General features: G+C 32.9%; 1 protein-coding gene across 1 annotated transcript in view; it reads right to left on the bottom strand.

Annotated features, from left to right (window-relative positions):
* The window catches only part of Ect3 (Ectoderm-expressed 3), a 69,437-nt gene that overhangs the window by 17,550 nt on the left and 24,289 nt on the right, over positions 1-27,598 (bottom strand). The window contains exons 7-10 of the mRNA XM_035365615.2: positions 24,367-24,547; positions 13,062-13,102; positions 5,452-5,570; positions 1,933-2,007 (exon numbers count right to left, since the gene is read on the bottom strand). Coding sequence (XP_035221506.1) covers positions 1,933-2,007; positions 5,452-5,570; positions 13,062-13,102; positions 24,367-24,547 — 416 coding nt within the window. The remainder of the gene's footprint in view (positions 1-1,932; positions 2,008-5,451; positions 5,571-13,061; positions 13,103-24,366; positions 24,548-27,598) is intronic.

The raw sequence follows: 27,598 nt of genomic DNA, 5'->3' as shown, positions 1-27,598 counted from the left end.
AATTAATCATCTGATGAATTATTATTGGATTTCAAGGCCTTATGTAAATAAGATATGCTTGAATTCATAAATCCACATCTGTCATCCAATACAAAATTTTCTAATGCCTTAGTCGCTGCGCTCGTTTCTCATATGGGCAGCAGATTCGAATCAATTTTGTTCCACCCGAATCTCACAAGAGCTACACTTTTCCAATAAAAAGACATAGAAACGCCAATTTTTAATTGCACCAGTTTCAATTTTATTTATACAGCAGCTTCACAGATGGCAGCACAGTACTTGTAATTTGATTATACACTACTCTGTACACTTTTTCTATTAGAAAATATTTTGAAAGGATTCAATTTCAGTGCTCGTTTCTTCGCCTTTAATATCGATAAAATGAACAGCTCAAGTGAGCACAAGGATCTAAGTCTTAAAGAATTAGGAAATAATTCAGAAGGCAGCTTTGCTTCAGATGTTTTTGATTCTGAAATATCAGAATTTGAAGAGAGCGATAACAGCAACCGACGCAACTTTTACCAACCTTTTTTTACTTCTTTTATTTTACAACATTATGAGCATTTTATAAATGATGAAATAATGGATATAATTGTAGAAGTGACTAACTGCTACAGTGAGCAATCAGGTATTGTTGTTGGTAAAGAAATATAACAGGCAGAAGAAAATGCCTGTATCACCGTGTGAAATGCTTTTCTTTGTACTGTTCTTTGTACAGTCAATTTTACAAGATATTATAACAAATAAATAAAAAAATAATAAAAAAAACTGAAGAACGCATGTAACTACAAAAGCATCAGTGGAAACTCCTTTTTTCCGATATGAATAAAGATTATGTCATATAATCGATACGGTGAAATAAATACTTATATTTTGTGAACAATGAGTCTCATGACCCAGAAAATCATCCTAACACAAAACTCTGTAAAATTTGGCCTATATGTGAGCATTTGAATTAAGTATATTAAACAGCAATTACCCCTGTAAGAGATATTACTACAGATGAAACTTTGATGCTCTTCAAAGGGCAAATAACATAACCTCGGAAAAAAAGCAAAAATTTGCTATCAAAAATACATGCTAGTTGTTACGACTTTGATGATGTCCTTATTCAAACAAGGTTACTGTATCATCTTCTATAACTAATATTATTATACTTCACCACCAGAATTACATAACATCCTTTTGACTTATCAAACAGATGTGGTTGGAACTGTTACATGCTGAAGGATTCACCTTCAGCACTGAAAAATAAAAAGTTAAATCTGACAAAGTTATACCATTTAGACGTGGAAAAATCTTCACTCAAAAAGGGAAGGACAAAAAAGGAAGTAACAAGATTATCATCATTTTTTTATTCTGAAACTGTTGAAATAATGACAAAAAGTAAAAAATTGAAAACAAAACCAAAGGTTGTAATTGACTACAATAAAGCAATGGAAGGTATGGATCTTGTAGATCAATATTTTCTAGATGTCATAGAAAGAAGAACAGAGGGAAAAAATTATTATAAAAATACTCTTTCACATTTTAGACCAGAAAATTATGTTAAAATAAATGACTTCCTAAGTTTTTTTTTTCTTTGTTACATTATCTATCATAATTAATTCTGCATTTTGATTCAGATAACATTTAATGTACTTATATTGCACTTCTACTTCAACATTCTTGTTTATTAGACTCTAAAAGGGGTTTCTCTGAGATTCCAATTACAATCTGAGTGATGTTGGCCATACTAGATTAGCATAAATTTAATTATGCAAATTGATAACTGTAATAACCAAAAATAATTTTTTCTTAGATGACTATTTTCACAGAAGAATGAAATTTTCTAAAACCACAGAAAATAATCTTAAGAGGGGGCACTGCTTTCTAAAATATAAAACACAAATAAGCAATCTTAAAGCTTAGCCATGATGTAAAAAGTTTTACCTTTTTCATTGTTATTGGAGGCAGTTTCATCTTTGGTGAAGGTTCTGGTACAGGACCAGGCGGCAAAGGAAGGAACTGTTAAAAAAGTTAATTATCTACATAATATACAAATTTTTTTTAAAATAAAATACACATTATGATCTGATACATTATTGAAATCATATTATTCTTGATTAATTTAAATGTGAAAAGATTTAATTTTATTCATAATAAGCAACTGATTTCCTTTATCGGTGACAATAAAAAAGAGCAAGGCCCAAAAATCAAAAACATATTTTCTATCTTAATTGTACACAGCTTATTTTGAATTATTTAAATGTATTTATTTTTTACATTTAAAATAAAACAAAATACAGCCTAACTTCAATTTCAAAAATCTAATGTGAGAAAAAAAAAGTTGGGGAATTGAACGATTGTGAAAAATTAACATTAGTTTTGAATTCTATATTTTGACATGTTGCACATATCAGCATTCCCCTTCCAAAGAAAAAAATACTTAAAACAGTTTTTTCAAAATTCAGTAATCAAGATAGAAGTAATTGGACCAGTTTGGTGATCCACTTACTTTCCAGATTGACAAAACTGTCAACTTCTGAAAAATCAGAAGTTTTAAATCACAATTTATTACCAGATTGAATTAATCAGAAGGATAATTCACAGTTACACAGAACTATTTTAATCTTTCTTCAGCTTTAATAAATTAATGCCACATATTTAATGGAAATTTTTTCCTCTGTCAGATTTATTTCAAATTTATTGCTTGAAGTATGCTGCTTTCTTCTGAATAGAAAATTAAATAATCTACAAGATTATTGTTGCTAGCAAAGAAATATTTTCTACTATTAACTTCATCACAATGGCAGCAATTTTCTTCCAGTTACATCAGCGTGATACAATTATAAACGAATAAGGCAACAAATATTCAATGAATTATACAGTTGAATAGGCTGGACATTAGTAAAGACTGGCCACTTTAATAATCAAGCATTTACTGAAAATGGCTGAATCCTTTGGTCATTTAATCATCACTGAAAACATTGCCCAGGGGACATCACATGAAATATGCTCATAAGAAAGAGGAAGCTCTGTCCCAGTTTAGATGAAGGGTGATGGATTTGGCAGTGATGGATCTAAGAGTCTCCCATCCCTATTCCCCAGCCACCAAACTCTCAGTTTGGGTTAGGATCAACAGTAGTTAAACTTCCCTCATGTCATGAAGACCCATATTTATGAATATCCATGCCTTCTCTGAGATTCAAAGCTATGGCAGCTGACTCTCCTATCACTCTACCAATAGGGCAGCTGAATACAAAATAAGAAAATTCTCACAAGAGAATTTAAAAACTCATGAAGCTAAAAATAAGATGTCTAAAACTGAGAAATTTCAATTAGGAAATATTTATTTATCTTTTGCCCTTTCCCTTCAAAATTTCGAAGTATGCTTATCTTTCACAAAACTTCCTGGCCATTCAGTATCATTAAAGAAAGAAAAAAAAAAGGAAAAAGATGGTTCTAAAACTCTATAAAAATTACTATTTTGACAGGAAATAATGATTTGTAGAAGAGAAAGATAAAATAATATTTACTTTTTTTGCTGTGTTTGACGGGCTGTAAATTTTTATCATTAAATGGTTGTTTATGCATGCCTCTGTCAAGATGAAGCCACGTTAATAACCATTTACCATTATGATACAAAGAAGCTCATATGAAACTTGAATTTTGTTTAAAGTATTAACAATACCAAAATTCGAGAAAATGAAGTGCATTAAATTATGTGTAATGATGCTCAATTTAAAAGCACATATATGCTATAGACTGTCCATTTACATAATTATACAGTCAAATGTCTTTAATCTGGACTCGTCGGGACTTCGGCGATTCCAGATTGTCGGTTTTTCCGGATTGTAGATCATCAGTTTAAATCTGGTAAGATGACATGCAGAAATTATAAAATAAAAAATATGAAACTGTAATTTATGAAATAAAGAGCAATTATGATCTAAAGGGTATCAAAATTTACAAAAAAAAGTTTAATATTTATTTGTTTACTTTATTAAACATTTCTTTCAGCGCGAACATGCATAAAGCATACATTATGCATAGTCGAAATTATAAAATTGCAACCAGAAAACTATTTGATGTGTATTCGTGATATTTATAATGACGAGGAATTTGATTTAAATCATATCAAAGACGGAGTACATCGAGATGAAATACTACATTTAGTAAGGAATTATAAGCCAAATGAAACAAAAACATCTGCCCTGAAGATAAGGATAGTGCTGACAGATTAACTTCCAGTTCATTGCGCCCCCCCCCAGAGCAGCTTGAAATTGATAAACATATTTTGGAATTATTAGAGAATCAAAGGATATGCCTTTATCCCTTTTTTGCAGCAATTCCACTTTTTTTTTATAGACATCGGAACATGCTTTCACTTTGTAGATCCTTTGGTAGCTCCAGAATCAGAAATTCTTTTTGACATAATGGAAAGTTCAAGCTTACTTTTATAAAATTGCTCTAACAAGTCTGCAAAAAATAATAAGCCAGATCCAATTAGAAGATTAAGGAACAACGCAATCTGCAACATTAACTGAAATAGATAATTATATAATTTTAGCTTAGCTTGTACCATCCACTATACATTAAACGTGCATGCATAAACATATTATGTGCATGCGTAGATGCATATGCGCACGCATAAAGGTATTATGCGCATGCGTCAACGCATTGCAGAATGTTTGTAGCTTTGAGGTCCGGATTATAGATAAATCCGGATTAAAGACTTTTGACTGTAATATATTGTTTTTAAGACCCAAGACACATCTCATAAAAATTTATATTTTTTTCTCATATATGTACAATTTATTGTTTTAACAATAAGACCATTCTAAACTCAACACCCTATATTACAAGCGAGTTATCTTTTTAAATACTTCAAAATATTACTTCTCATTTAAAAGCTGAAGAATTTAATGGAATTAAAAAAAACATGAAAAGTCTTTACAATCTATAATGGTAACATACAAAATAATGATATAAGACTCATCAGAATGCTCAAAATCATGCATGCACATTTCAATTTCACTGTGATATAAGAAATGGCATCCTCTACTACATGAAAGATTAAAATTAATTACAAGAAGTCCACAACAAAAACTTCTCCTTTCCATTCTCCAACACATAAAAACTGTGCACATCTTGTAAAACAGTTTGAAATGGTTAAAGCATTATCAAAAATGGCTGAACCAAGATATTTTAAGTGTTTCGCTATTACAATATTTAAAGCTGAAATATTATTTCAAAATCAGTTTTATTCAACTGCACAAAAATGAATAAGTACGTCCCAATCATTTCCCTTTCAATTAATTTACAAAAGAAAATAAGACACCGAAATAAAATCACTTTTTGAAAATTAAAATTATTTCAATGATCAAAAAATCATTTAATAAAATAGGCTTACACACATACTTACACTAAATTGTTGTAATGATCTAAACACATACAAATTTATGTTACCTTGCCTATAGCCTCACGCATTGCATAATATTTAGGAGTAGGATCCCCAGCTTCAGATAATGGTGCATCATAATCATAACTAGTAGGACAAGCTTGAAATGTGCTGCCAAGATTGGATCCTAAAGTAAAATATCCTTAAGAGTTGTCGAAATTCTTTACATTCTAATAAAGAAGTTAATTTTAATAACAAAAGGCAACCCTTAATAGTTACTTTTATAGGAACTAATAATAAATAAAAACATATTCTATAAAATGATAATTCATGTTTAAGAACTTTTTTTTTTTTCCTAAACCTGAAGCATCTAAGATAGAATTACATCCAGCATCTAAGAAAAGCAAAACAGTATATTTATGTTAAATAAAAATTTAGACAATCTGGTTCCTAATCTTAATTTACAACTAAAGTTATATATTGAAAAATTAAAGGTACAATTAACTAAGAATAGCTTAAAAAAAAAAAAAGAAAGAAGTCTAAAATTTAGTCAGGTAGCACAATTTGAAAACAAAAACATCTGATATGCTATTAATAAAGAAATGCAATGCTTTCTCAGTAATAAAATGATCACACATTGTAATTGCCACCTCGATGTTTGATCTTACTGGAAACTATTTTCTTGAATTTCTTATTATAAGATTTCCAAGATTAATAACAAATTATCCTTCTGTAAATCATTTTCCTTTTGAAAATAATCTTTTACAAGTTTGCTTCAAAAGGCCTCATTTTATGAATTTCATTTTAAAACAGGTAGCACTCATATAATACAGCACTCCTGCAACACAATTTTGCTCTGCACAGTTTAAGAAATGAAGAAAATCCTCCTATAACATGGCATTCCTCCAACACTGTTTGAGTCTAACTGAAGAAATTCCTATTCCCAAGTACCTATGGCAGTCACAGATACCTCAACATTCTAGCATATTAAAATACAACATACATAGCATGTTTTTTAAGTAAGGACTGTTTTGTTGTATACACTAATATGCCACATGCTGGCGAGACGAGTGCTTGCACGTGTTCCATCATACCTTGGAAACAACTGTGCTCAGTTACAACTGTGTAGGTAACCTGTACAGTCTGTTCTGTGTCTTTAAAATGTTCAAGATTATTGAATTGTCTGCCCCATGTGAGGTACGGTCAGTGATACGTTTTTTGTTGGCAAGAAACTTGTCTACTGCAGACATTCACTGGCAGATTTGTGAAGTTTACGGAGCAATTGCCAAGAGTGAAGGCAAAGTGCTTAAGTGGGTCTTGCTTCGGTCGCCCATCTGTGATCACAGACGGTATGGTGGCTTCAGTTAAAGAAAAAATTCTTGAGAACAGACATTTCACCATAAGCACTCTTTCAAACAAATTTCCTGAAGTGTCTAGTGTAGGATGTAAAAAAGGACGTGACCTCTTGGTTATCAGAGCAGGCGGCAAGTTTCTATGAAGAGGGTATTCAAAATCTAGTTCTAAGGTATGATAAGCATTTAAACAAACTTGGCAACTATGTTAAAAAAATAGAGAAATGTATGTAGAATCTGAAAATAAAGTTGGTTTTTGAAAATTTTCTATTGTTTGGTTTTTATTTTCAAATGACTCTTACTTAAAAAACACCCTTCATAATTTTATAAAAAATAATTCTTAAGACAAATTTTTAGACAGCAGAAACAGAAATAATAGTTAATTGCCCTCCACTTAGCTGAACAGTTGGAATTATCCTTTGGAAAAAGCAAAAAACTTTAGAGTCAACTTTAGAGTTTAGCTGCATTTAATGAAATTTTTATGAATTTCTCAGATAATTGAAGAAACCTCAGAAGATGAGGATTTTTACTAAAAGTCTCTTAATTCAATTGTAATTAATAGTGATGAAAAAGAAAATATTGCATAAGATTAGTATTTAATTTTGTTATCAATTGCTGTTTTAATACAGACATTTTCTCCATTACAAAATGAAAATATCGAAGCTTAACTCTACTTTTGTTTTAGTTCTTTCATTCATATAATATCCACACAATTTTTAGGAACAAGGATCGCCTATATTAAATCTTGAAAATTTACTATAAATGATCAATTACGCCAATTTTACATATTTTTGTCACTTAAAGATACTTCTGGATATAATATTCTTTCTTACTCCTCTTAACTAGGAATATATTTCAACATTCTTTTATTATTAGAATATACTTAATTATCAAAACAGAAGAAAAACACACTAAAGTGAAACATAAAACCTTGTGTTTGCTGTAAATTTAGTCAAGAACTCAGTTGATTTCAAGGGCTAACAGGTACAGGTCCTTCTTCATCAGGACCAAGCCATAAAGTAATAAAGCGAATGAGAAGGCAGCACTATCTGTCAGGAGAAATAGTAACAAAAATTGAAAAATTAAGAAAACAGAATTTTGAGTGTTAAGAAGGACTGGATGGACTCAAAATCCTTAACTAAACATGATAATTCCTTGCGAATGTGAAAGGCTTCCAGAAAATCCAATTCACCAATGAAAGAAGCATTTTGGATAATTATTGCACTCCCAAAGTCAAGATTATGATTAAATTTTCAACTATAATTAGCTATCGAAGACATGCTCATTTCACCTTTTCAGACATAAGATTTCATGTTCCTTCACATGAAACTTTAACACTCTTTTAGTTTGGCTGCTATATCTCTAACCACACTAACATGATATGCTATAAATTCCCCAAGAATTAAAAGTCAGAAAAGGAATCTTTAAGAACTGAACCATAGATTTTATTGACAGTTGAGAAAATGACTTCAAAATTCAATTTCTGGAGAGTTCATTCAATTTTATAACTGACAAAAGGATGCAATGGACGCACGGCTAAGTTAATACTGATTTTAATTCAAGAATTCTTCAGAACAAATCTAAGAAGTAGCTATGAAAAACTCCTTGTTTTGACCTTAAATGACTTTGTCTCAGATTTAAAAAAGATTTGGTTAACAAACCTGAAGCTGCCCTTTTTATTTATGATAAATTTTATATGTAATTTTTAATAAATATTTTACCAGTTGGAATTTCTGCTCTATAAAAGCCTTGCAAATCAGCCTCTCTTATTTCCTCCTAAATCTTAACTGCTTGTTTAATCTACATATTAATATTTAGCATGCAGACCGTTTTCATAAAATTCTGTACCTTATTTGTTAAAAAAAAAAAAGAACTATGTTATCTAGTATCAATATTTCATAAAACCTTCTTTATATGTGTGTACAGTGACTATAAAATAATAAAAAAGTCAGTACAAATTTTTAAAAATTTCTTAAATACAGTTAAATGAATAAGACAAAACAAATACAAATTTAACATTGTAAATGATAGTAGTTGTTACAGAAATATCCTTTCTATAACAAGTATACAATTAGCGTGCTATTTTTTTTTATTTATCTATATATTAACTGATAAACTTATTTCTTTTCTTCTTTTTTTTAAGAAACTTAAAATACTTTTTACTCTATTATATTAAATCTTGTTTTTATATCAGATACTAAACAGTTTATGTGTAGAATCAGCTCTTGTTAAATTAAAAACTAAAACATATATTATGTATGAATATTAATTTATAAGATGTAAAACATTTCACTAGAAATTAAAATGACTTTAACAGCCTGTTTTCTCCCTTTAAAAATGAAATACTTTGATTTTTAATTTTCTACTAATATATCGACTTTCTGATAAACAATAACAAAGTTTAACAAAAATATACACATTTGTTTTAATATTTGAAACTGCAATGGAATCCATATTTTTTAGCTCTGATAAAAAGCAATCTCTGTTATTAAAAAATGTAGAATCTATATATGTGTTCAATGCCCTGTAGAAGGAAAGTGGCACTTAGAGTCACCAAATTTTGTACAAATGTAGGGCTGCACTCAAACCTATATAGTTCAAAACACAAATTTGGGATATTCATTTTATGTTTTGTGTGAGCTTAATGAATTTTTTGTTAACACATAAGGTGATTTTTAAAAAAACGTATTGCCATTACTCAAAATAAAACACCATTATCTTCCATATACGATTACTATTTGAAAAGTGTGAGATTTTCATCTTTCAAATTTAATTAGTCTTATTCATTAAAAAAATGGTATTAAATGCAATTCTTAATAGTATTTTTTACTTTTTTTTTTAAATGTATCTGATAGATTTAAATAAAATTGCTTTTTATTCATAATAATGTCTAGAATAGTTGAAATGGAATGGTTGATCAAATAAGTATAATCAAAACAACAATACTACTTGTTTATTAGTCCAAAGGGGCTTTGTCCGTGAGGAACTATTGTTTTTATTTTGCGATTTTGCGTCAAATCACTATAAACAGCATATCACTTTTCAAATTGTTGCCACTCAATATTATGTTTAAAAAAATTAAATAATGAAGAAATCTGCATGAATGTATGTATGTTTCAAGCATTGTGATAAAACAATGGTACCTAGAGCCATCAAAATATGAATGATATAATTTTCCATAGAGTATGGGCATGTGGAAGCCCGAATTTGAAATTTTTTTTATTATCATTTTCATATTTTGTAACACTTCAATGAAATTTTGATTAACAAACTAAACGATTTCAATGCGAGCAATGGCAACACTGTACGGGAAATTTTTTTTTTCTCTCTCCAGCACTTGAGATTGTGTATCACAAATTCTAAAGATATGCTCGTTTTAAAATTATTTTGCGATATTGCTGAATTGAACTGAATTTTATAGTTTAAGTGCCAAGTACATAATATTTAATAAATAAAAGTAACACACAAAATGTTAAAAAAAATGCCCCTTTGGGCGTAATTTAAAATCTGAAACCTTTCAGATTTTTTTCTTTTATGAAAATTTATTTATTTAACGTTTATGGAATTACAAAATTATGCTAGTGGGTTTACTTAAATTACATTAGCTGGATTTATTAAAATAATTATATACTTTTCTTTTTTTATAGTAACTATTTTAGGCTGGCTATGCAAGTGGCTAAGATAATATATAAATAATATAGTATATCAGCTAATTATTGTTCAATACATTTGGTTGCAGTTCTAAATATAAGGTTCCACACAAATTAATATAGTAGCAAGTATGACAACAATGCTAATTCATATTTCAATGATTTATACCTCGTACTACAGTCAAAAGTCGTTAATCCGGACTCGTCGGGACTTCGGCGATTCCGGATTATCGATTTTTCCGGATTATAGATCATCAGTTTAAATATGGTAAGATGGTATGCAGAAATTATAAAATTAAAAATATGAAACCGCAATTTATGAAATAAAGAACAATTATGATCTAAAGGGTATCAAAATTTACAAAAAAAAAAAAGCTTAATATTTATTTGTTTACTTTATTAAACATTTCCTTCAATGTAAGTTGTTTAAGTTGCTTCGTTTTATGTGATAATACTTTCTCTTTAATTCTATAAACTATAAGACATAATTTCTTCTTCAGTTACAAAGTTCCGCTGTTGAAATCCTATAATTGCTGTGTCGAGAATACCGACTAATTTGTCAATCGAAATTTTTTCATTTCCAATAACCTCTGTGTTACTTTCTTCACTATCGGAAGGGAATTATAATGACGAGGAATTTGATTAAAATCATATCAAACACGGAGTACGTCGAGATGAAATACTACATTTAGTAAGGAATTATAAGCCAAATAAATAAAAACATCTATCCTGAAGATAAGGATAGTGCTGACAGATCAACTTCCAATTCATTGCACGCTGCAGAGCAGCATGAAATTGATAAACAGATTTCGGAACAGTTAGATAAACAAAGGATTATGCCTTTATCCATTTTTTGCAGCAATTCCACTTTTTGTTTAATGGACTTCGAAACATACTTTCGCTTTGTAGATCCTTTACATATTAGTAAATATATATATCGGAAATTCTATTTGACATAATCGAAAGTTCAAGCTTACTTTTATAAAATTGCTCTAATAGTCTGCAAAAAATAATAAGCCGAAGATCCAATTCGAAGATTAAGGAACAATGCAATCTGCAACATTAACTGAAATAGATAATTAGATAATTTTAGCTTATACTGTCCGTTATACATTAAACGCGCATGCGTAAACATATTATGCGCGTTCGCACTTTTGCATATTCGCAGCTGTAAAGGTCTTGCATGCATCAACGCGACGCATGCGCAGAAAGTTTGTAGCTTTGAGGTCCGGATTATAGATCATTCCGGATTTTGGGTGTCCGAATTAACGACTTTTGACTGTATTTAATAAATATAACTGCCATACACATAAAGAAAAGAATAGCCAGTAAAAAATACTGAACCTTTTTTTGGTACTGTTCTGTTATCGGACTGGAGTTATCGCCAAATGTTCTGCTAAACTCGTCAAGAGATTGATTTATATGAAGATGCCAATGTTTACTTTTAAAACTGTTATAATGTTTACATTTTAAAAAAGTAAAAGAATGCATTTCAAAATTGGCAATGAGAATACAAATTCTAAAGATGTAATGGTCAGTTTTGTTTTTATTATTCTTGTATTTACCATGGATTTGAAAATTTGGGACTTACATAATGATGAAATATCTTCCATACAATTTCTTCAGGAACGAGGAATTGTTCACTCTGGAAGAAAGTGTATGAAAAACCATAAAATGAAGTTCTACTTTAGTTTGAAAGAAGCACTGGGAAAGAGATGTCAAGATCCGGATTTGAACTTTTCTGCCTTAACCACAGGTATAATTATATCGATCTCAATAGTAGTTACCATACTGAAACTTTTGAAAAGTTATAGGACAGTGCGAAACAAACTTCAATGCGGCATTGAACGTAACCAATTAGATTCTTATGTGAGTTAATGTGGTGGCAGATGCATCTTAAAAAAGCAAATCTTTTAGACATTTTAAATGATATCCACAGGTTTATGTCTCCGCACTAATCTTAATTACCTAAATTCGCTAACTGATTTTTTTTCTTAATTTCTTTGGCAAGTTGCTTAATTTACATTAAAAATTTCTAATTGTATGAATATCTGTTACGTTATTTTTTCCTTTGGAATTTTCTTTAACTAAACTATATCATAAATATTTTGGCGATTATTTTTATGCTTCGAATTTTTTGCCAGATCATCAGCTTCTAGCGATGTTTGAATTCAGGTCTGATAACAGAACAGTACCCCCTTTTTTAATTAATGACTCCAAAGAATTTTGAGATACATTTGCAGGTGATTACACTTAAAATTTACACAACAAAATTTGACTTTTTATGCAGCATCACTTTATTAAAGATCTCCAATTTCGAATGTCATGTGCTGTATCTAATGTCTATAACTTCTGCAAGACAATTTTAAGATATGTGCAATTTTATGTCTCATTCTAGATGTTTCTTTTGATTAACATATAATAAATATAAAATTCCACTTAAATTCCCATACACCATAAAATATTCTTTAAGTGCTTTTTTCTTCATAAAGTATTGTTCTTTCTTAAATTCTGAAATAATAAATAACTGCTACACATGATGGTCCACCAGTGAAAAAAGATCTCATACTATTTTCACAGATGTAACGAAGTTTGTTTTAATTTTTAAATACCGCATTCAAAAATTCACTCTTAACAAATACTCTTAAACATCAGTGATCGAAAAAAATTACATACCAGCACTAAATCCAAAAGATGTACCTCCATGGAACATATAACTGAAAAAGAAAGAAAAAATAATTTTCTGAAGACATAAGTTGCTCTAAAATTTACTTACTTAGGAAAGGATTACATTACTTAAAATTTTCTTTTCTATGAACTGATGTATAAATTTTGCGTCTTTAAATTTTATAAATGGCATCATGTAAATTGAATACAATTAAAAAAATTGATAATTATGATAAAAAAATGGCTAAGTCACTTAATTAACAAAAATATATATTTCAACACTTTTCCCCCAAAAAGGTTTAATTACATCATAATACAGATTAATTGTATCCAAAATATTAATGAGAAAGTGTATAAAATGTTACCAGTTATGAAATGTATGACAGCAAAAATAATTTCAAAACAACCAGAAAATACCATTCCATGTTGCATTTTCCAAGTGAATAAGCAAAGATAAAATGGTAACATACAATCAAAACACCTTGAATTTGTGCATATAAGATTATTCTCAACTATGCAATATGAAATTCTTACTTTATTCTTAAATTAAATTAAAAGTAGTAATGGAAGGAAAACAAGACAGAAAAAATAATACGAGAGAATATGACAGAAAAAGTTATCAGTAGGAAATTATGCAGGCATTACTTGCTATCAGCAAGGAAATATACTACAACAATATTTATAGCCAATTGAATTAAGTGAAACTGAATATTAATTATAACTGAATATTAAGTGAAACTTGAATATTAAGTGAAATTGAATAGTCAACATTTAATTTTATAAAAGTAACAAAACCAATAACTGCAATATTAAAAGGTTAAAAAATCAAAATAATGAATATTTAAGCCATACTTAAAATAATTAAATATTTTATTACAGCATCAATAACACATGAATCAATTACACTGTTAAACAAAATTCAAAAATGCATATTTTACCTCTTCTAAATTTTATTTTTTATGATAGCTATAAAATCAAAAAATAACTTAGACTTACCACTGAATGTTCAACTATATGAACACATATTTTTAATATTTTTACTTTTATTTAAAAAGATACATAAATTTATTTTCCAGATTCCCCAGCCGTCCATAAAGAGTATATGTATTGTTACGAATTTGGTATTTCAAAAGCTAATGTTAGTTCAATTATAAATTAAATGGTTTTATTTCTCGCGCAGTGCAGCGCGTGATGAATATTAAAAGAAAGCTAAGCCGGAAAATTGAAAATACAAGAGCGCGTGCATTAAATAAATAAATATCTCTTTTTGATTTCGAGAAAGTACTGGAAAATTCTAGCGTGTGATTTTAAAATTGTATAAAAGGAGGAAAACATTTCAGTTTGTAGTTAGTTGCTTGCTTAGTTTGTTGCTGTTTAGAAAACTGCTCTTGTTGATTGTAGCGAATTCGCAGATTAGCGTTCTTTAGCTGTTTTGAATTACGTTCTATTGGATATTTGAGTAGTTAAAAGATAACTACTGTGAGATATTGTAATACTGCATGATAATTTGAGAAAATTTAAGCATTTTTGTTGTGATAATAATAAATTTTTGTTCATTTTTCATCGGACTTGTGCATTCTTTTTGTAACGAACCCATACGCACGCAACAATTTTTGGTGTCAGAAGCGGGATTTTGAATGCCAATTACAAGAGCGATGGAAGAACAATTCAGGCAAATGATGACTGCATTTGCTGCTTTCCAAGAAAAGATGGAAGGGGCCGTCAACTCCATTAAGGAAGAAATGAAATTGGGCTAGGAATCCGTTAAGGATGAAATGAAAGCCATTCAAGCTGGTCAAGAAAAGATTGAAGCACGTCAAGAAGAAATGAAAAGAGAAATTACCTGCATAATAGAAAATAAATTTGAAGCTATAGAAGGCAGAATTGAGACAGTTAAAAATAAAGTTGAAAAAATTGAAGAAAAGGTTTCTTCCGTAAAAGATCAAATTGAAGAAAGAGTTTCTTCAGTGAAAGAAGAAATAGAAGAAAAAGTTTCTTCTGTAAAAGAACATATAGAAGGGAGAGTTTCTGCTGTGGAGGAACGAATTGAAGGAAGAGTTTGTGCCGTCCAACAACAAATTGATGATAGGGTTTCTGCAGTAGCCAAAGAAGTGGATATTTTAAAGAAATTCGTAGCGACGGCAGGGAACAATAGTGATGGTTTTAAATTCCTACCGATGCCTGCTCGTCCATCTCTGAAGCTATCCACATATGATGGGAAGACATCCTGGCAAGTGTATAAGATCCAGTTTTTTATTGTTGCGGATGCGAATGGATGGGATTCCCAAACTAAGGCCTGTCATCTCGCCGCTTCTCTTAGAGCAGACGCAGCGGATATCCTGCAGACGCTTCCCGAAAATCAAAGGCTAGATTTCGAAGCTCTATCTGGCGCTTTGGAGCTGCGCTTTGGCGAGAAATGTTTAAAAGACTACAGCAGGCTCCAATTGAAATCCCGTCAACAGAAGCCCAATGAAACACTTCAGGAGCTCGCCACGGATGTTGAAAGGCTGTCACATCACGCCTTTTCAGAGTGCCCGACAGAAACAAGGGAAATCCTGTTTCTGCAATATTTCATCGATGGCATCCGGGACCCTGAAATAGAGAAAGCACTGCGAATGGCGGATGTTAAAGATCTGAAAAGCGCTTTAGTGTACACCATGAAATTTGAGGCAGCCCAGCAAGCCACCCGTCGAGACCGCCATCTAGTCAGAGCTGCTCAAGTCCAGGAGCCAGGGGATGAAGTCACTGCTCATTTAGACGATTTAACTAGACAATTGAATGCCTTGAGACGGAATATTGGTGACAAGAAACCGACTGTAAAATGCTCGAACTGCGGTGCTGAAGGGCACATACGATTAAACTGCAGAATACCCCAGGGTACGGATGTTAAGACCGCTCCTAACAAACAGCAGGGAGACTAATTAGTGGCCATCTCGCGGGGCGGAGGTTGCCAGATAATGAAAAGCCCCAGTTTAAAGCATTTCAGATTTCTGCAGTGAGAGGCAGCAGTAATGGTCTTTTCATAATAGGACATATTAATGGAGTTCCCTGCAATATGACAATAGATACAGGAGCCAACGTTACTATCATCCGAAAAGATGTGGCTCAACAACTGGGAGGCAAACTTATCTGGACGCCGCCCTGCGTTACCCTCCGGACTGTGTCCGGTGAGAAGATCGACATTGACGGAAAAGTAAATGTTAACATTACGTTTGGGAGTGCCACTTACCATCACACAGCATACGTAGCAGAGATCATTGATTCTTGCAAACTCGGATTGGACTTTCTAAGGAAATACAATTTTTCCTTGGACTTTAAAAATAATGAATTGCATTCTACATCTGAGGACATAGCGTTATTTGGAATTAATGATGAAGAAGTTAAATCTGTCCATAAAATTATAGCACAAGACAATATCACAATATCAGCAAGAACAGAAATTTTACTTCCTGGATCCATAGCCAAAAACAGAAATTTCCGCTACAGCATCATAGAATATCCAAATAACTGTAATAGCCCAAAAGGAGTACTAGTAGCCTCAACACTCGTCGACCTATCCAGAACGGTTATCCCGGTGAGAGTCGCCAATGTAACTGAGAAGACGAGAGTTATTAAGCAAAGTGAAGTGGTTGCAGCATGTACTCCAGTAACCAGCATTGAAAGAAAGGGTAACATCCAAGAATCCGTGTCTTCAGAAAGCATTACATCAGAGTTACACCAGAATGCGCAATTAAACGATGAAGAGAAGAATGCTGCCGATCGCATCATTAAAGATCTTCAAGTTGTTTTCTCCCGCTCGTTTTCTGACGTGGGTCGAACTAGTTTAACATAACATAGAATCGATAGCGGCGATCATCCCCCGATCAAGCAACATCCAAGACGTCTACCGTTTGCTAAACAGGAAGAGGTACGAACACTTTTAAAGGATATGGAAGAAGGCGATGTCATCGAGCCTTCAGCAAGTCCATGGGCATCTCCCATTGTCCTAGTCAGAAAGAAAGACGGCTCAACAAGATTTTGCGTCGACTATCGCCGATTGAATGAGGTTACGAAGAAAGACAGTTACCCTCTTCCTAGAATTGATGACATTTTGGACACTCTTTCTGGAAGCAAGTGGTTCTCAACACTTGATTTAAAGAGTGGGTATTGGCAGGTAGAAATACACCCTGATGACCGAGAAAAGATGGCATTTACTACGGGACAAGGGCTTTGGCAATTCAAGGTGATGTCGTTTGGACTGTGTAATGCGCCGGCAACATTCGAACGTCTTATGGAGACTGTTTTGAAAGGCCTTTCCTACGAAGCCTGCCTGATATACCTGGATGAGATCATCATCGTCGGAAAGAGTTTTGAAGAACATTTAGAAAATCTTAGGAAGGTGCTTCAGAAACTGAAAGAAGCCAATCTGAAGCTGAGTCTCGCTAAATGCAAATTGTTCCGAAAGGAAGTGACTTATCTGGGACATGTCATCTCTGCAGAAGGTGTACGCACGGATCCTGAAAAGGTATCAGCGGTTAAATCCTGGGCATGTCCCGAAAATGTCCATCAGCTGAGAAGCTTCCTAGGGCTTTGCACCTACCATAGGAGATTCGTGAAGGACTTTTCTTCCATCGCAAGACCCCTTCACAAGCTGACAGAGAGCAAGCAAATGTTCTTGTGAACAAAACAATGCGAGGATGCATTTAACAACTCAAAGGAAGCTTTAACATCTTCTCCAATCCTGATGTATCCTCAGCTCGACAGACCATTTATTCTCGACATGGACGCGAGCAATGAAAGTGTCGGTGCGGTTTTGTCCCAAGAAATAGACGGCCAAGAACGTGTAGTGGCGTCCTAGAGCAAGTGCCTGTTTAAACTAGAGAGGAATTACTGTGTCACCAGGAAAGAGTTGCTCGCCATAGTCAAAGCTGTAGAACATTTCCATCATTATCTATACGGCAGAAAATTCCTCCTCCGCACGGACCATGCCTCATTGGCCTGGCTTTTAAATTTCAAGAATCCTGAGGGTCAAATAGACAGGTGGATACAGAGACTCCAAGACTATGACATCACTATCCGTCATCGTAAGGGATCATCACACGGGAACGCCGACGCCCTGTCTAGAAGACCCTGCCCAGAAAGCTGCCGATATTGTTCCAGGGTGGAAGCGAAATACGAGCTGCTGACTCCGGTCGCAAGACAAATTACAACATCAACATCGGCTGATCGAGACCCGTGGAGTGATGATAAAGTAAGGAAAGGCCAGCTGGAAGACCGCGACATTAAACCCATACTTGATTTAATGGAGTCATCAAACAGAAAACCTACATGGCAGGACATTTCTATCTGTAGTCTTACAACAAAACAATACTGGGCACTCTGGGATTCACTTCACATTCGAAACGGTGTCTTATACCGAAAATTCGAATCGGATGATGGGAAGACGTTCCGATGGCAACTGATACTTCCAAGATCCCGGATTCCTGATGTCCTTAAAGAACTACATAACAGCCCTACAGGAGGTCACTTTGGAATTATGAAGACCTTACAGAGAGTTCATGAGCGCTTTTACTGGAATAACGCAAAGGATGACGCGCAAAAGTGGTGCCGATCTTGCGATGCCTGTGCAGGTCGGAAAGGACCGAGGAAACGCAGCCGAGGCAAGCTGCAACGTTACAACGTAGGTGTGCTGTTTGAACGTATCGCCTTTGACATCTTGGGACCTCTGCACGAACTGCTGATGGCAACAAATACATACTCGTTGTCATTGATTACTTCACCAAGTGGCCTGAAGCGTATCCTGTTCCTGATCAAGAGGCTGTTACAGTAGCTGAGGTGATGATACAGCACTGGATTTCCAGGTTCGGACTGCCTCTTCAGTTACATTCCGATCAGGGAAGGAATTTTGCCTTGGCAGTAATCAAAGAACTATGCAAACTACTCGGCATTGACAAAACTCAAACGACGCCATTGCATCCCCAGTCGGATGGCATGGTAGAGAGGTTCAATCGAACCATCCTTAATAACCTCTCATTAGTGGTTTCCAGAAACCAACAGGACTGGGACAAGAAATTAACACTCTTTTTACTGGCTTACCGCAGTGCTGTCCACAAGACTACCGGCTATTCTCCATCACAGATGCTCTTCGGTCGTGACCTTCGTCTGCCATGTGATCTATTGTTTGGCCGCCCTCTGGATGCTCCTTCATCGTCTGAGGAATATATTCAAGATCTCCAGGCCCGGTTTGAAGTGATGCACAACTTTGCATGAGAGCGAGTCAACTTAGCGATGGAGAAGATGAAGACCCGATACGACACAAGAGCTACTGAACATCAATTCCACGAAGGAGACAAGGTGTGGTTGTGGAATCCGACTCGACGGAAAGGACTTTGTCCGAAATTACAGTCACCTTGGGATGGCCCGTACACAGTGCTAAACCGGCTGAATGACGTCGTGGTTCGGATCCGTAAGTCTTCGAACTCTAAACCTAAAGTCATTCATTACGACAGGTTAGCTCATTACTATGGCCATAGTACGTAATGTAAATAATTGTAAATAGTGTAAGACCATGGTCCTTTTTGTTTTTAAATGTGTATTTGATTTTATTTGTATTTAGTATTTGATAGCATTTGATTTGTTTAAGTTAGTTATTGCATTTATTGTTTATGTTGTTTGATATTGTAATGTAATGTTTATGCGTCAGTTGCATTTATGCCTCAGTTGTAAGTTTGGCTTCCTGTCCAGGGATTGTACTGCCCGGGACGTGCAGTCCTTTGGGAAAGGGGCAGTGTTACGAATTTGGTATTTAAAAAGCTAATGTTACTTCAATTATAAATTAAATGGTTTTATTTCTCGCGCAGTGCAGCGCGTGACGAATATTAAAAGAAAGCTAAGCCGGAAAATTGAAAATACAAGAGCGCGTGCATTAAATACATAAATATCTTTTTTTGGTTTCGAGAAAGTACTGGAAAATTCTAGTGCGTGATTTTAAAATCTTATAAAAGGAGGAAAGCATCTCAGTTTGCAGTTGCTGCTTAGTTTGTTGCTGTTTAGAAAACTGCTCTTGTTGATTGTAGCGAATTCGCGGATTAGCTTTCTTTAGCAGTTTTGAATTATGTTCTATTGGACATTTGAGTAGTTAAAAGATAACTATTGTGAGATATTGTAATACTGCATGATAATTTGAGAAAATTTAAGCATTTTTGTTGTGATAATAATAAATTTTTGTTCATTTTTCATCGGAATTGTGCAACGTAACGAACCCGTACACACGAAACGAACCCGTACGTACGCAACAGTATATACATATTTAAAAAAAGATTTTTTTTTTCTTATCTCTCAACAGCATTTAACTGCTTTAAACAGCTGAGCTGTAACTTCTAAATACAATTTTTTTTTATTTAGTCATTACATAATATGCTTTTTATTTATTTATTACATTTAATAATTCTGATTCTACATTTTTAAAATAAATGACTTGATATTTATTTCAAGTTCCATTTCTTGAACCTTTTTTTTTAACAAGTTCACAATAAATTCATAATATAAATACAAATTTTAGCGTTTTTTTAAACATTTTTAACAACATTAACATTTTTTAAACAGAACTTAAACAGAAGCAAGGTTTACTTTTATATTTTTGTCTTATACATCGATTTCCTTACTCAGGGAAATTCTTACTATATTCAGGGAAATATTTTATAATATCAAATGACTTAAATTTTATAATTTTTTTAATTTGATTTTTGATGTTTATATATCATTTCAGAAACACTTTCTATGGGCTATAAAAAAAATTGCTCAGTTTGTTAAATAGTTTCAGTTATAATTTGAAAGATTTAGAACATCAAATGGCAAAACTCAGAGAACTGGTTATTTGCTACGTTGTGCAAAAAAATGAAAGAAAGATTTTAAGATTCATGCAGTAGTAACGCTTGGTCACTTTAATAATATATGCTTGAAAGTGTAACACAATGTGACATAATGTAAGAGCCTAAAATTCTGAAAAGGCTCGTCTAAGGTTTCTATTTCAGCAATTAAAATATAGTAAGGTTTCACTTGATACGGTAATGTTAATCAGTCCAATAACCCAAACAGATGTACAGCAAGTAACTACAAAATTGTGAGAAGGTTTAAATAACATTTTCATTTAAACAGAATTTAGAACATAAATGCATTCTTTCATGCAACAATACCAGCCATAGCTTGTAGTGATGCATCTATAGAGAGCTGACAAATTTAAATTAAATGTAGAACAGTTGTCAAAGAATACACCGTTAAAGATTTACTAGAAACTGGCTCAATAACTCTACCGGAGTGTCAAAACCAAAATGTTGGTGGTGACAGAATGTTAAGTTGAATAATTACAACTAACAGAGCTGGCAGGAAACTAACATGTAGTGCGCATCTGAAGCAAGAAACACGCTCTGTCTTAAATTCCAAAAACTTCAGTTTATGTGTTGGCTATATCATTTGCATTGTGGTGAGGAATATGGTAAGGAAAAATACCAAAGACTGAAATCATAATAACTGGTTAATTTAAATCATGACCTTGCGATATAATTTCTTTATTTTAATTGAAATTAATTGTTATTACTTCTATTATTATCTTTACAGACAATTTGTTTAAACTTTGTGTTTTTCATTGCTTTGTTACCTTGTTGTATATTTGCTCCTTGGATTCTTACTGATACGAAAAAGCGTAAAATCTTTAATTTGATTCTTCTTATATTCTTGACTCTATATAATACCCCATTATTTAATGAAATGCTTTTTTAAAAATTTCATTTCATTTAAATATCTCAATGGATTTCTCAAGGCATTTATTATTTTCAATCTATGGATTTCACACACTGGTAAACCAGAAATATTTGCTACAAGCCTCATGTGAAAATGATAAATACATAGCCATGTTTTGAACAATTTTTTCCTCAGTTAAGTATTAACACAACTTTAGTACAATTTCATGATATTTTATAGGTGAAAAGGTAAAAGTTATTTATCAGGTGCAAGTTGGTAGTTTGTGCAATGTAAAAGATTCTCAAACTATTGATATTTATTGTAAATTGGCAAACACTATTAACATATGGAAAGAAAACATGTTCTAGTAATTTAAAATGCAAATTTTAATTATTAAATATGGATTATGTGATTGGCACACTAAAAATAATCAGCACTTGCATTCATTCAAATCTTTCTGCAATTTTTTCATGCTGTTCTTCTTCCCAAGTACACAACAATCTGTTTCTGCTTAAAAAGTCATTAGAGAATTGCAGAAACTTGGCAACACTGGCAGCCACCAAACACATCTCCTTATTATTCCCTTTAGTATTCTGTATTCCTGCAAATTTAACTGCAGTTTCATCCATTGCTGGCAAATTCCCCAAGTGCATATTTAAAAAGTAAGGCAAAATAAATATCATAATTTATTTATAAAAAGCCATTGGAACTTGGAATGTCACAAAAAAAAAAAGTATACAAAAATGGCAATGTTGTTTGACTGAAGCACTGGTTGTCAGAGTTGAAAATTTAACAACTTCTACCAAAGTGACTGTGATAACATGGAATACCATTTCCTACATTAAATAAGTGCACAAGTTTTCACATGGCATAAACTTATGATTAATTTAGTATATCAAATTTTTTCCTACTAAAATAATAGATTTGAACAGATTGTTTCATATGTAAGATTTCACGTTTGCTAACTTTACTTTTTGAGAGGCTAAATCTTAAGCTGGTAAACCTATAACAGTTACTTAACTTAAAATTGTTTCAGGTGTTGAGCTGAAATCTCCATACCAAGACCAAATTACAGCTTCTATTCAATTTTATGATTTTTATATGTCTTAACTAAATTTTTTTAAACATTTATTGGTAAACTTTTTCAGATGTTATATTAAAACCTGCAGCTTTCAGATATTACATTTTTTATTACTTTTTCTTCTCTCTTATACACTGACTACCAATAAGTATTTGGACACCTGTCATAGAAAAGAAAAACTAACTTCAAAATCAATACTCAAAATCAATAGTTGGTAGAGCCTCCACAAGAGGTAATTACAGCATGGACCCTCCGGGGCATACTTTCCACAAGTCTTTGTATGACAGCTAGTGGTATTTTCTTCCACTCGGCTTGGAGAAGACATAGAAGTTCCTTCAATGATTTTACACGGGTAGTGCACCCCTGAATTCAGCGATGTAACTCGTCCCAGAGGTTCTCGATAGGGTTCAGGTCTGGAATCTGGGCAGGGCAGGCCAGTCCATTCGATGAACTCCACTGGCACCATACCAAGCCTTGGTTAACGTCGAAACATGACAACTGGCATTGTCGTCCTGAAAGTAACAGGGGTCTAACCCGTAAAATTGCCACAACTTAGGAAGCACATTGCCATCCAAAATAGTGCAGTAGGCATCGGAGTTGAGCTTACCATGAATGGGGACAAAGGGTCCCAGCCTATACGAGGAGAAACACCCCCAAACCATAATTCCATCTCCGCTGAAATTGACTGTTGGCACAATGCATTCTGGAAGGAGACGTTCTCCAGGTAGACGCCAGATCCAGACCATGCCATCCGAACGGTAAAGGGTGAACCTTGATTCGTCACTCCAAAGAACCCGTTCCCACTAATCTACAGTCCGATTTCGATGTGCTTTGCACCACATTAACTGAGCAGCGCGGTTGGACTTTGTGATCAAAGGCTTATGGGCAGCAGCATCATCATGAAAACCAAGCAGATGTGCTTCCTTACGGATGGTATTCATTGAAACAATACTCCCGGATGCCTGTTGAAACTTCTCACAGATGAGGGCCATCGGTTGGCTGCGGTTCATCCGAATTTCTCTGGACAGCACTCGTCGGTCTCTATCTCCCAGTTTCATTGGTCTGCTGACTCGCACATTTCGACAATCACCGCTCACCTTCCACTTCTTAATCACATAGGCCACTGTTGATTTTGGGTACTTCAGATCGCTAGATATGTCCCTTAAGGATCGGCCACATTTGTGATACCTGATAATTATACCTTTCTCGAAATCAGAGACCTCTAAACTGCGAGGCATCTTGCATGCGACTAAAGCTGATGCTGTTTCCTACACGATATATACCGGCGGAGTCCGTGACGTACCTTAGGACCGCAGATATCGTCATTTGCATAGGTGTCCAAATACTTATTGGTAGTCAGTGTACAAGCTATTATGTTATAAACATAAAATTTGCATAAATAAATATAAGGAAAACCTAATACATATCCCTATACATTTTTAAATACAAACTCATATTTCCTAATTAGAAAAAAAAAGTATGTTAAAATTTTTACCTAATGGCTGTTATACGTACATATTTACTGAAGCATTAGCTGCTAAAATATCAGTTAAGGCATTTACAACTCTATCAGAACTGACATTAGCATGAGGTGCCCCCCAATGATCCAGCCAACCAGGATAAAACTCCGAATTTACGATAGGGCCTGATGCTTGATGCCAGCGAAGAAGTTCAACCTTTGCCGTAACATTTTCTCCTGGAAAATAACATTACGTTTTACACAAAAGGAAAAAATTCAAATGCAAATACTAAGTTCTACTATAGAGTATAAAATATTTTGCTATGGAATATAATTTTAAATAGGTGGTGAATGAGATGAAAATATGATACGATGAAACAGATCATCTCATATTTGTCCAATACTTACCATTAATCCATAATCATAGTAATAATATATTAATGATACTATGGCTACTGATCTAATGGCTATAAACATGATATTCTACATGAAAAAAAATACAAATACCAAGATAAGCAGAAGCACAGTCTGTATTAAAGGGGAAAGACATTTGAAATAAATTAGAGATATTTACTTATAAATGTATTATATATAACAACAAAAAAAAAAAAAAAAGGAAAGAAAGAAAGAAAAGAAACAACATGAGAACTTATGCAATCAACCCAATCTGCCAGAGCTCACTAGTCTTATTCATTCTGATGCTGATGGGTTTGCTTTAGATATAAATTAATATTATAGTTGGGATCAAGAAATAGATTTTTAATGTTAAAGGTTTAAGAAAAAGAATTACGGAGTTGTGCAATAACTAAAGTTTTTAGTCACAAATTTTCAGTTGTAGAATAAATATAGTTTAACTAAAGTCTCGCTTAATGCTGAAATTTATGGTCCTCCTTTTACATTTAGATTTTGCCATGTCTTCATAAGCAAATCAATTAAACATTTCATAGAATCTGAAATTTTTGTTTTATATTCTCAAAATCAAATGCAAGTAGATAATTTATTAAGCTATAAAGATTACCTATCCAACAAGATGCGTCTTCATGGATGGGTTCAAGGCAGAGGGAAGGCTCATATTTATATCTCTATATAAAGCAAACCACAAAAACAGTTTTAAAGTAGTTCTTTATTCTCTGACTGTGTTTCATTCAAAATATAACCAATTTAACGTTGGTTGTTGGTTTGCACAGTGTGGCTGCTTACATATTATAGTTCTTTATATAACTACAATACAAAATAAAAGTTACATGCAAAAGCATGCACTGACTAGGACTGCTTTGAAAACCATATACAGTCAAAAGTCTTTAATCCGGACTCGTCGGGACTTCGGCAATTCCGGATTATCGATTTTTCCGGCTTATAGATCGTCAGTTTAAATCTGGTAAGATGGCATGCAGAAATTATAAAATTAAAAATATGAAACCGTAATTTATGAAATAAAGAACAATTATGATCTAAAAGGTATCAAAATTTACAAAAAAAAAAAAAAAAAAAAAAAAAAAACCTAATATTTATTTGTTTACTTTATTAAACATTTCTTTTACAGAGTTCCGCTGTTCAAGTCCTATAATTGCTGTGTCGAGAATACTGACTAATTTGTGAATAGAAATTTTTTTGTTTTCAATAACCTCCGTGTCACTTTCTTCACTATTGGAAGCGAATTTAATGACGAGGAATTGGATTTAAATCATATCAAAGACGGAGTACATTGAGACGAAATACTACATTTAGTAAGGAATTATAAGCCAAATAAAATAAAAACATCTGCCCTGAAGATAAGGATAGTACTGACAGATAAACTTCCACTTCATTGCGCCCTGCAACGTCCCCACCCCCCTCGCAGAGCAGCGTGAAATTGATAAACAGATTTTGGAATGGTTAGAGAAACAAAGGATATGTCTTTATCCATTTTTTGCAGCAATTCCACTTTTTGTTTGATGGACATCGAAACATACTTTCGCTTTGTAGATCCTTTGTCAGCTCCAGCATCGGAAATTCTATTTGACATAATCGAAAGTTCAAGCTTACATTTATAAAATTGCTCTAACAGTCTGTAAAAAATAATAAGCCGGATCCAATTCGAAGATTAAGGAACAATGCAATCTGCAACATTAACTGAAATAGATAATTAGATAATTTTAGCTTAGCTTATACCATCCGTTATACATTAAACTTGCATGCGTAAACGTATTATGCGCACACTCATATGTGCATGCGTAAAGGTATTACGCACATGCGTAAACGCCTATGCGCATGCGTGAACGCATTATGCGTTGACGCATGCACAGAAAGTTTGTAGTTTTGAGGTCTGGAGTATAGATCATTCCAGATTATGGGTGTCCAGATTAACACTTTTGACCGTATTACTATTTACTCTCTATGTTAGTTTAACAGTTATAACAGTTTTACATTCATAGCATCTATACCAAGTAAGTGTTAAGAAATTAAATAGTGGTAAACATGTAAATACACAAAAATATACAGAGACATTTCCCATATATCAAAATACATTAAATAAACTAAATTCTAAATAAAGCTGTAATTAACAATGCAGATGTGAAAATCAATATGTTTACTCCATTATGCCAAATCCTGCAGTGAATTCATCATTTGTACCCACGCTTGAAAAAAATGATTAATCAAATACAGTGCGAGGTCCATAATCTGGACTCATCGGGACTTCGGCGATTCCAGATTATAGATCCTCAATTTACATCTGGTAAGATGGCATGCAGAAATTATATAATTAAAAATATGAAACTGTAATTTATGAAATAAAGAGCAATTATGATCTAAAGGGTATCAAATTTTACTACAAAAAAAAAAAAGCTTAATATTTATTTGTTTACTTTATTAAACATTTCTTTCGATGTAAGTTGTTTAAGTTGCTTTGTTTTTTGTGCTAATACTTTCTCTTTAACTCTATAAACAGACATAATTTTTCTTGTTCAGTTACAAAGTTCCACTATTCAAATTACAGTCTGAAAACCTTCAAATTGGCGGCTATCATCTTCATTGTCCTCACCTGAAATATGGTAGTTGGCCATAAATTATACCAAACATTTTTTAACCTATCTGGAGACACATCCTCACAACGTGCATGCGCATGCATAAACGCACAATAATGCGCATGTGTAATGCATACAAAAAAAAAGTTTGTTGCTTTGAGTTCCAGATTATAGACCATTAAGGATAATGGACGTCCGGATTACGGACTTTGCACTGTAGTAAATATTAATAGCATGAAAGAGAGTATAATCAAAAATTGTTATTAGTTTTTCAAAAGGAAAA

This window comes from Stegodyphus dumicola, chromosome 11 (genome assembly GCF_044657685.1).
Source record: "Stegodyphus dumicola isolate Sdum_Otavi_A_Nest chromosome 11, ASM4465768v1".
Lineage (NCBI taxonomy): Eukaryota > Metazoa > Arthropoda > Arachnida > Araneae > Eresidae > Stegodyphus > Stegodyphus dumicola.
This window is presented reverse-complemented; position numbering and strand designations above follow the sequence as displayed.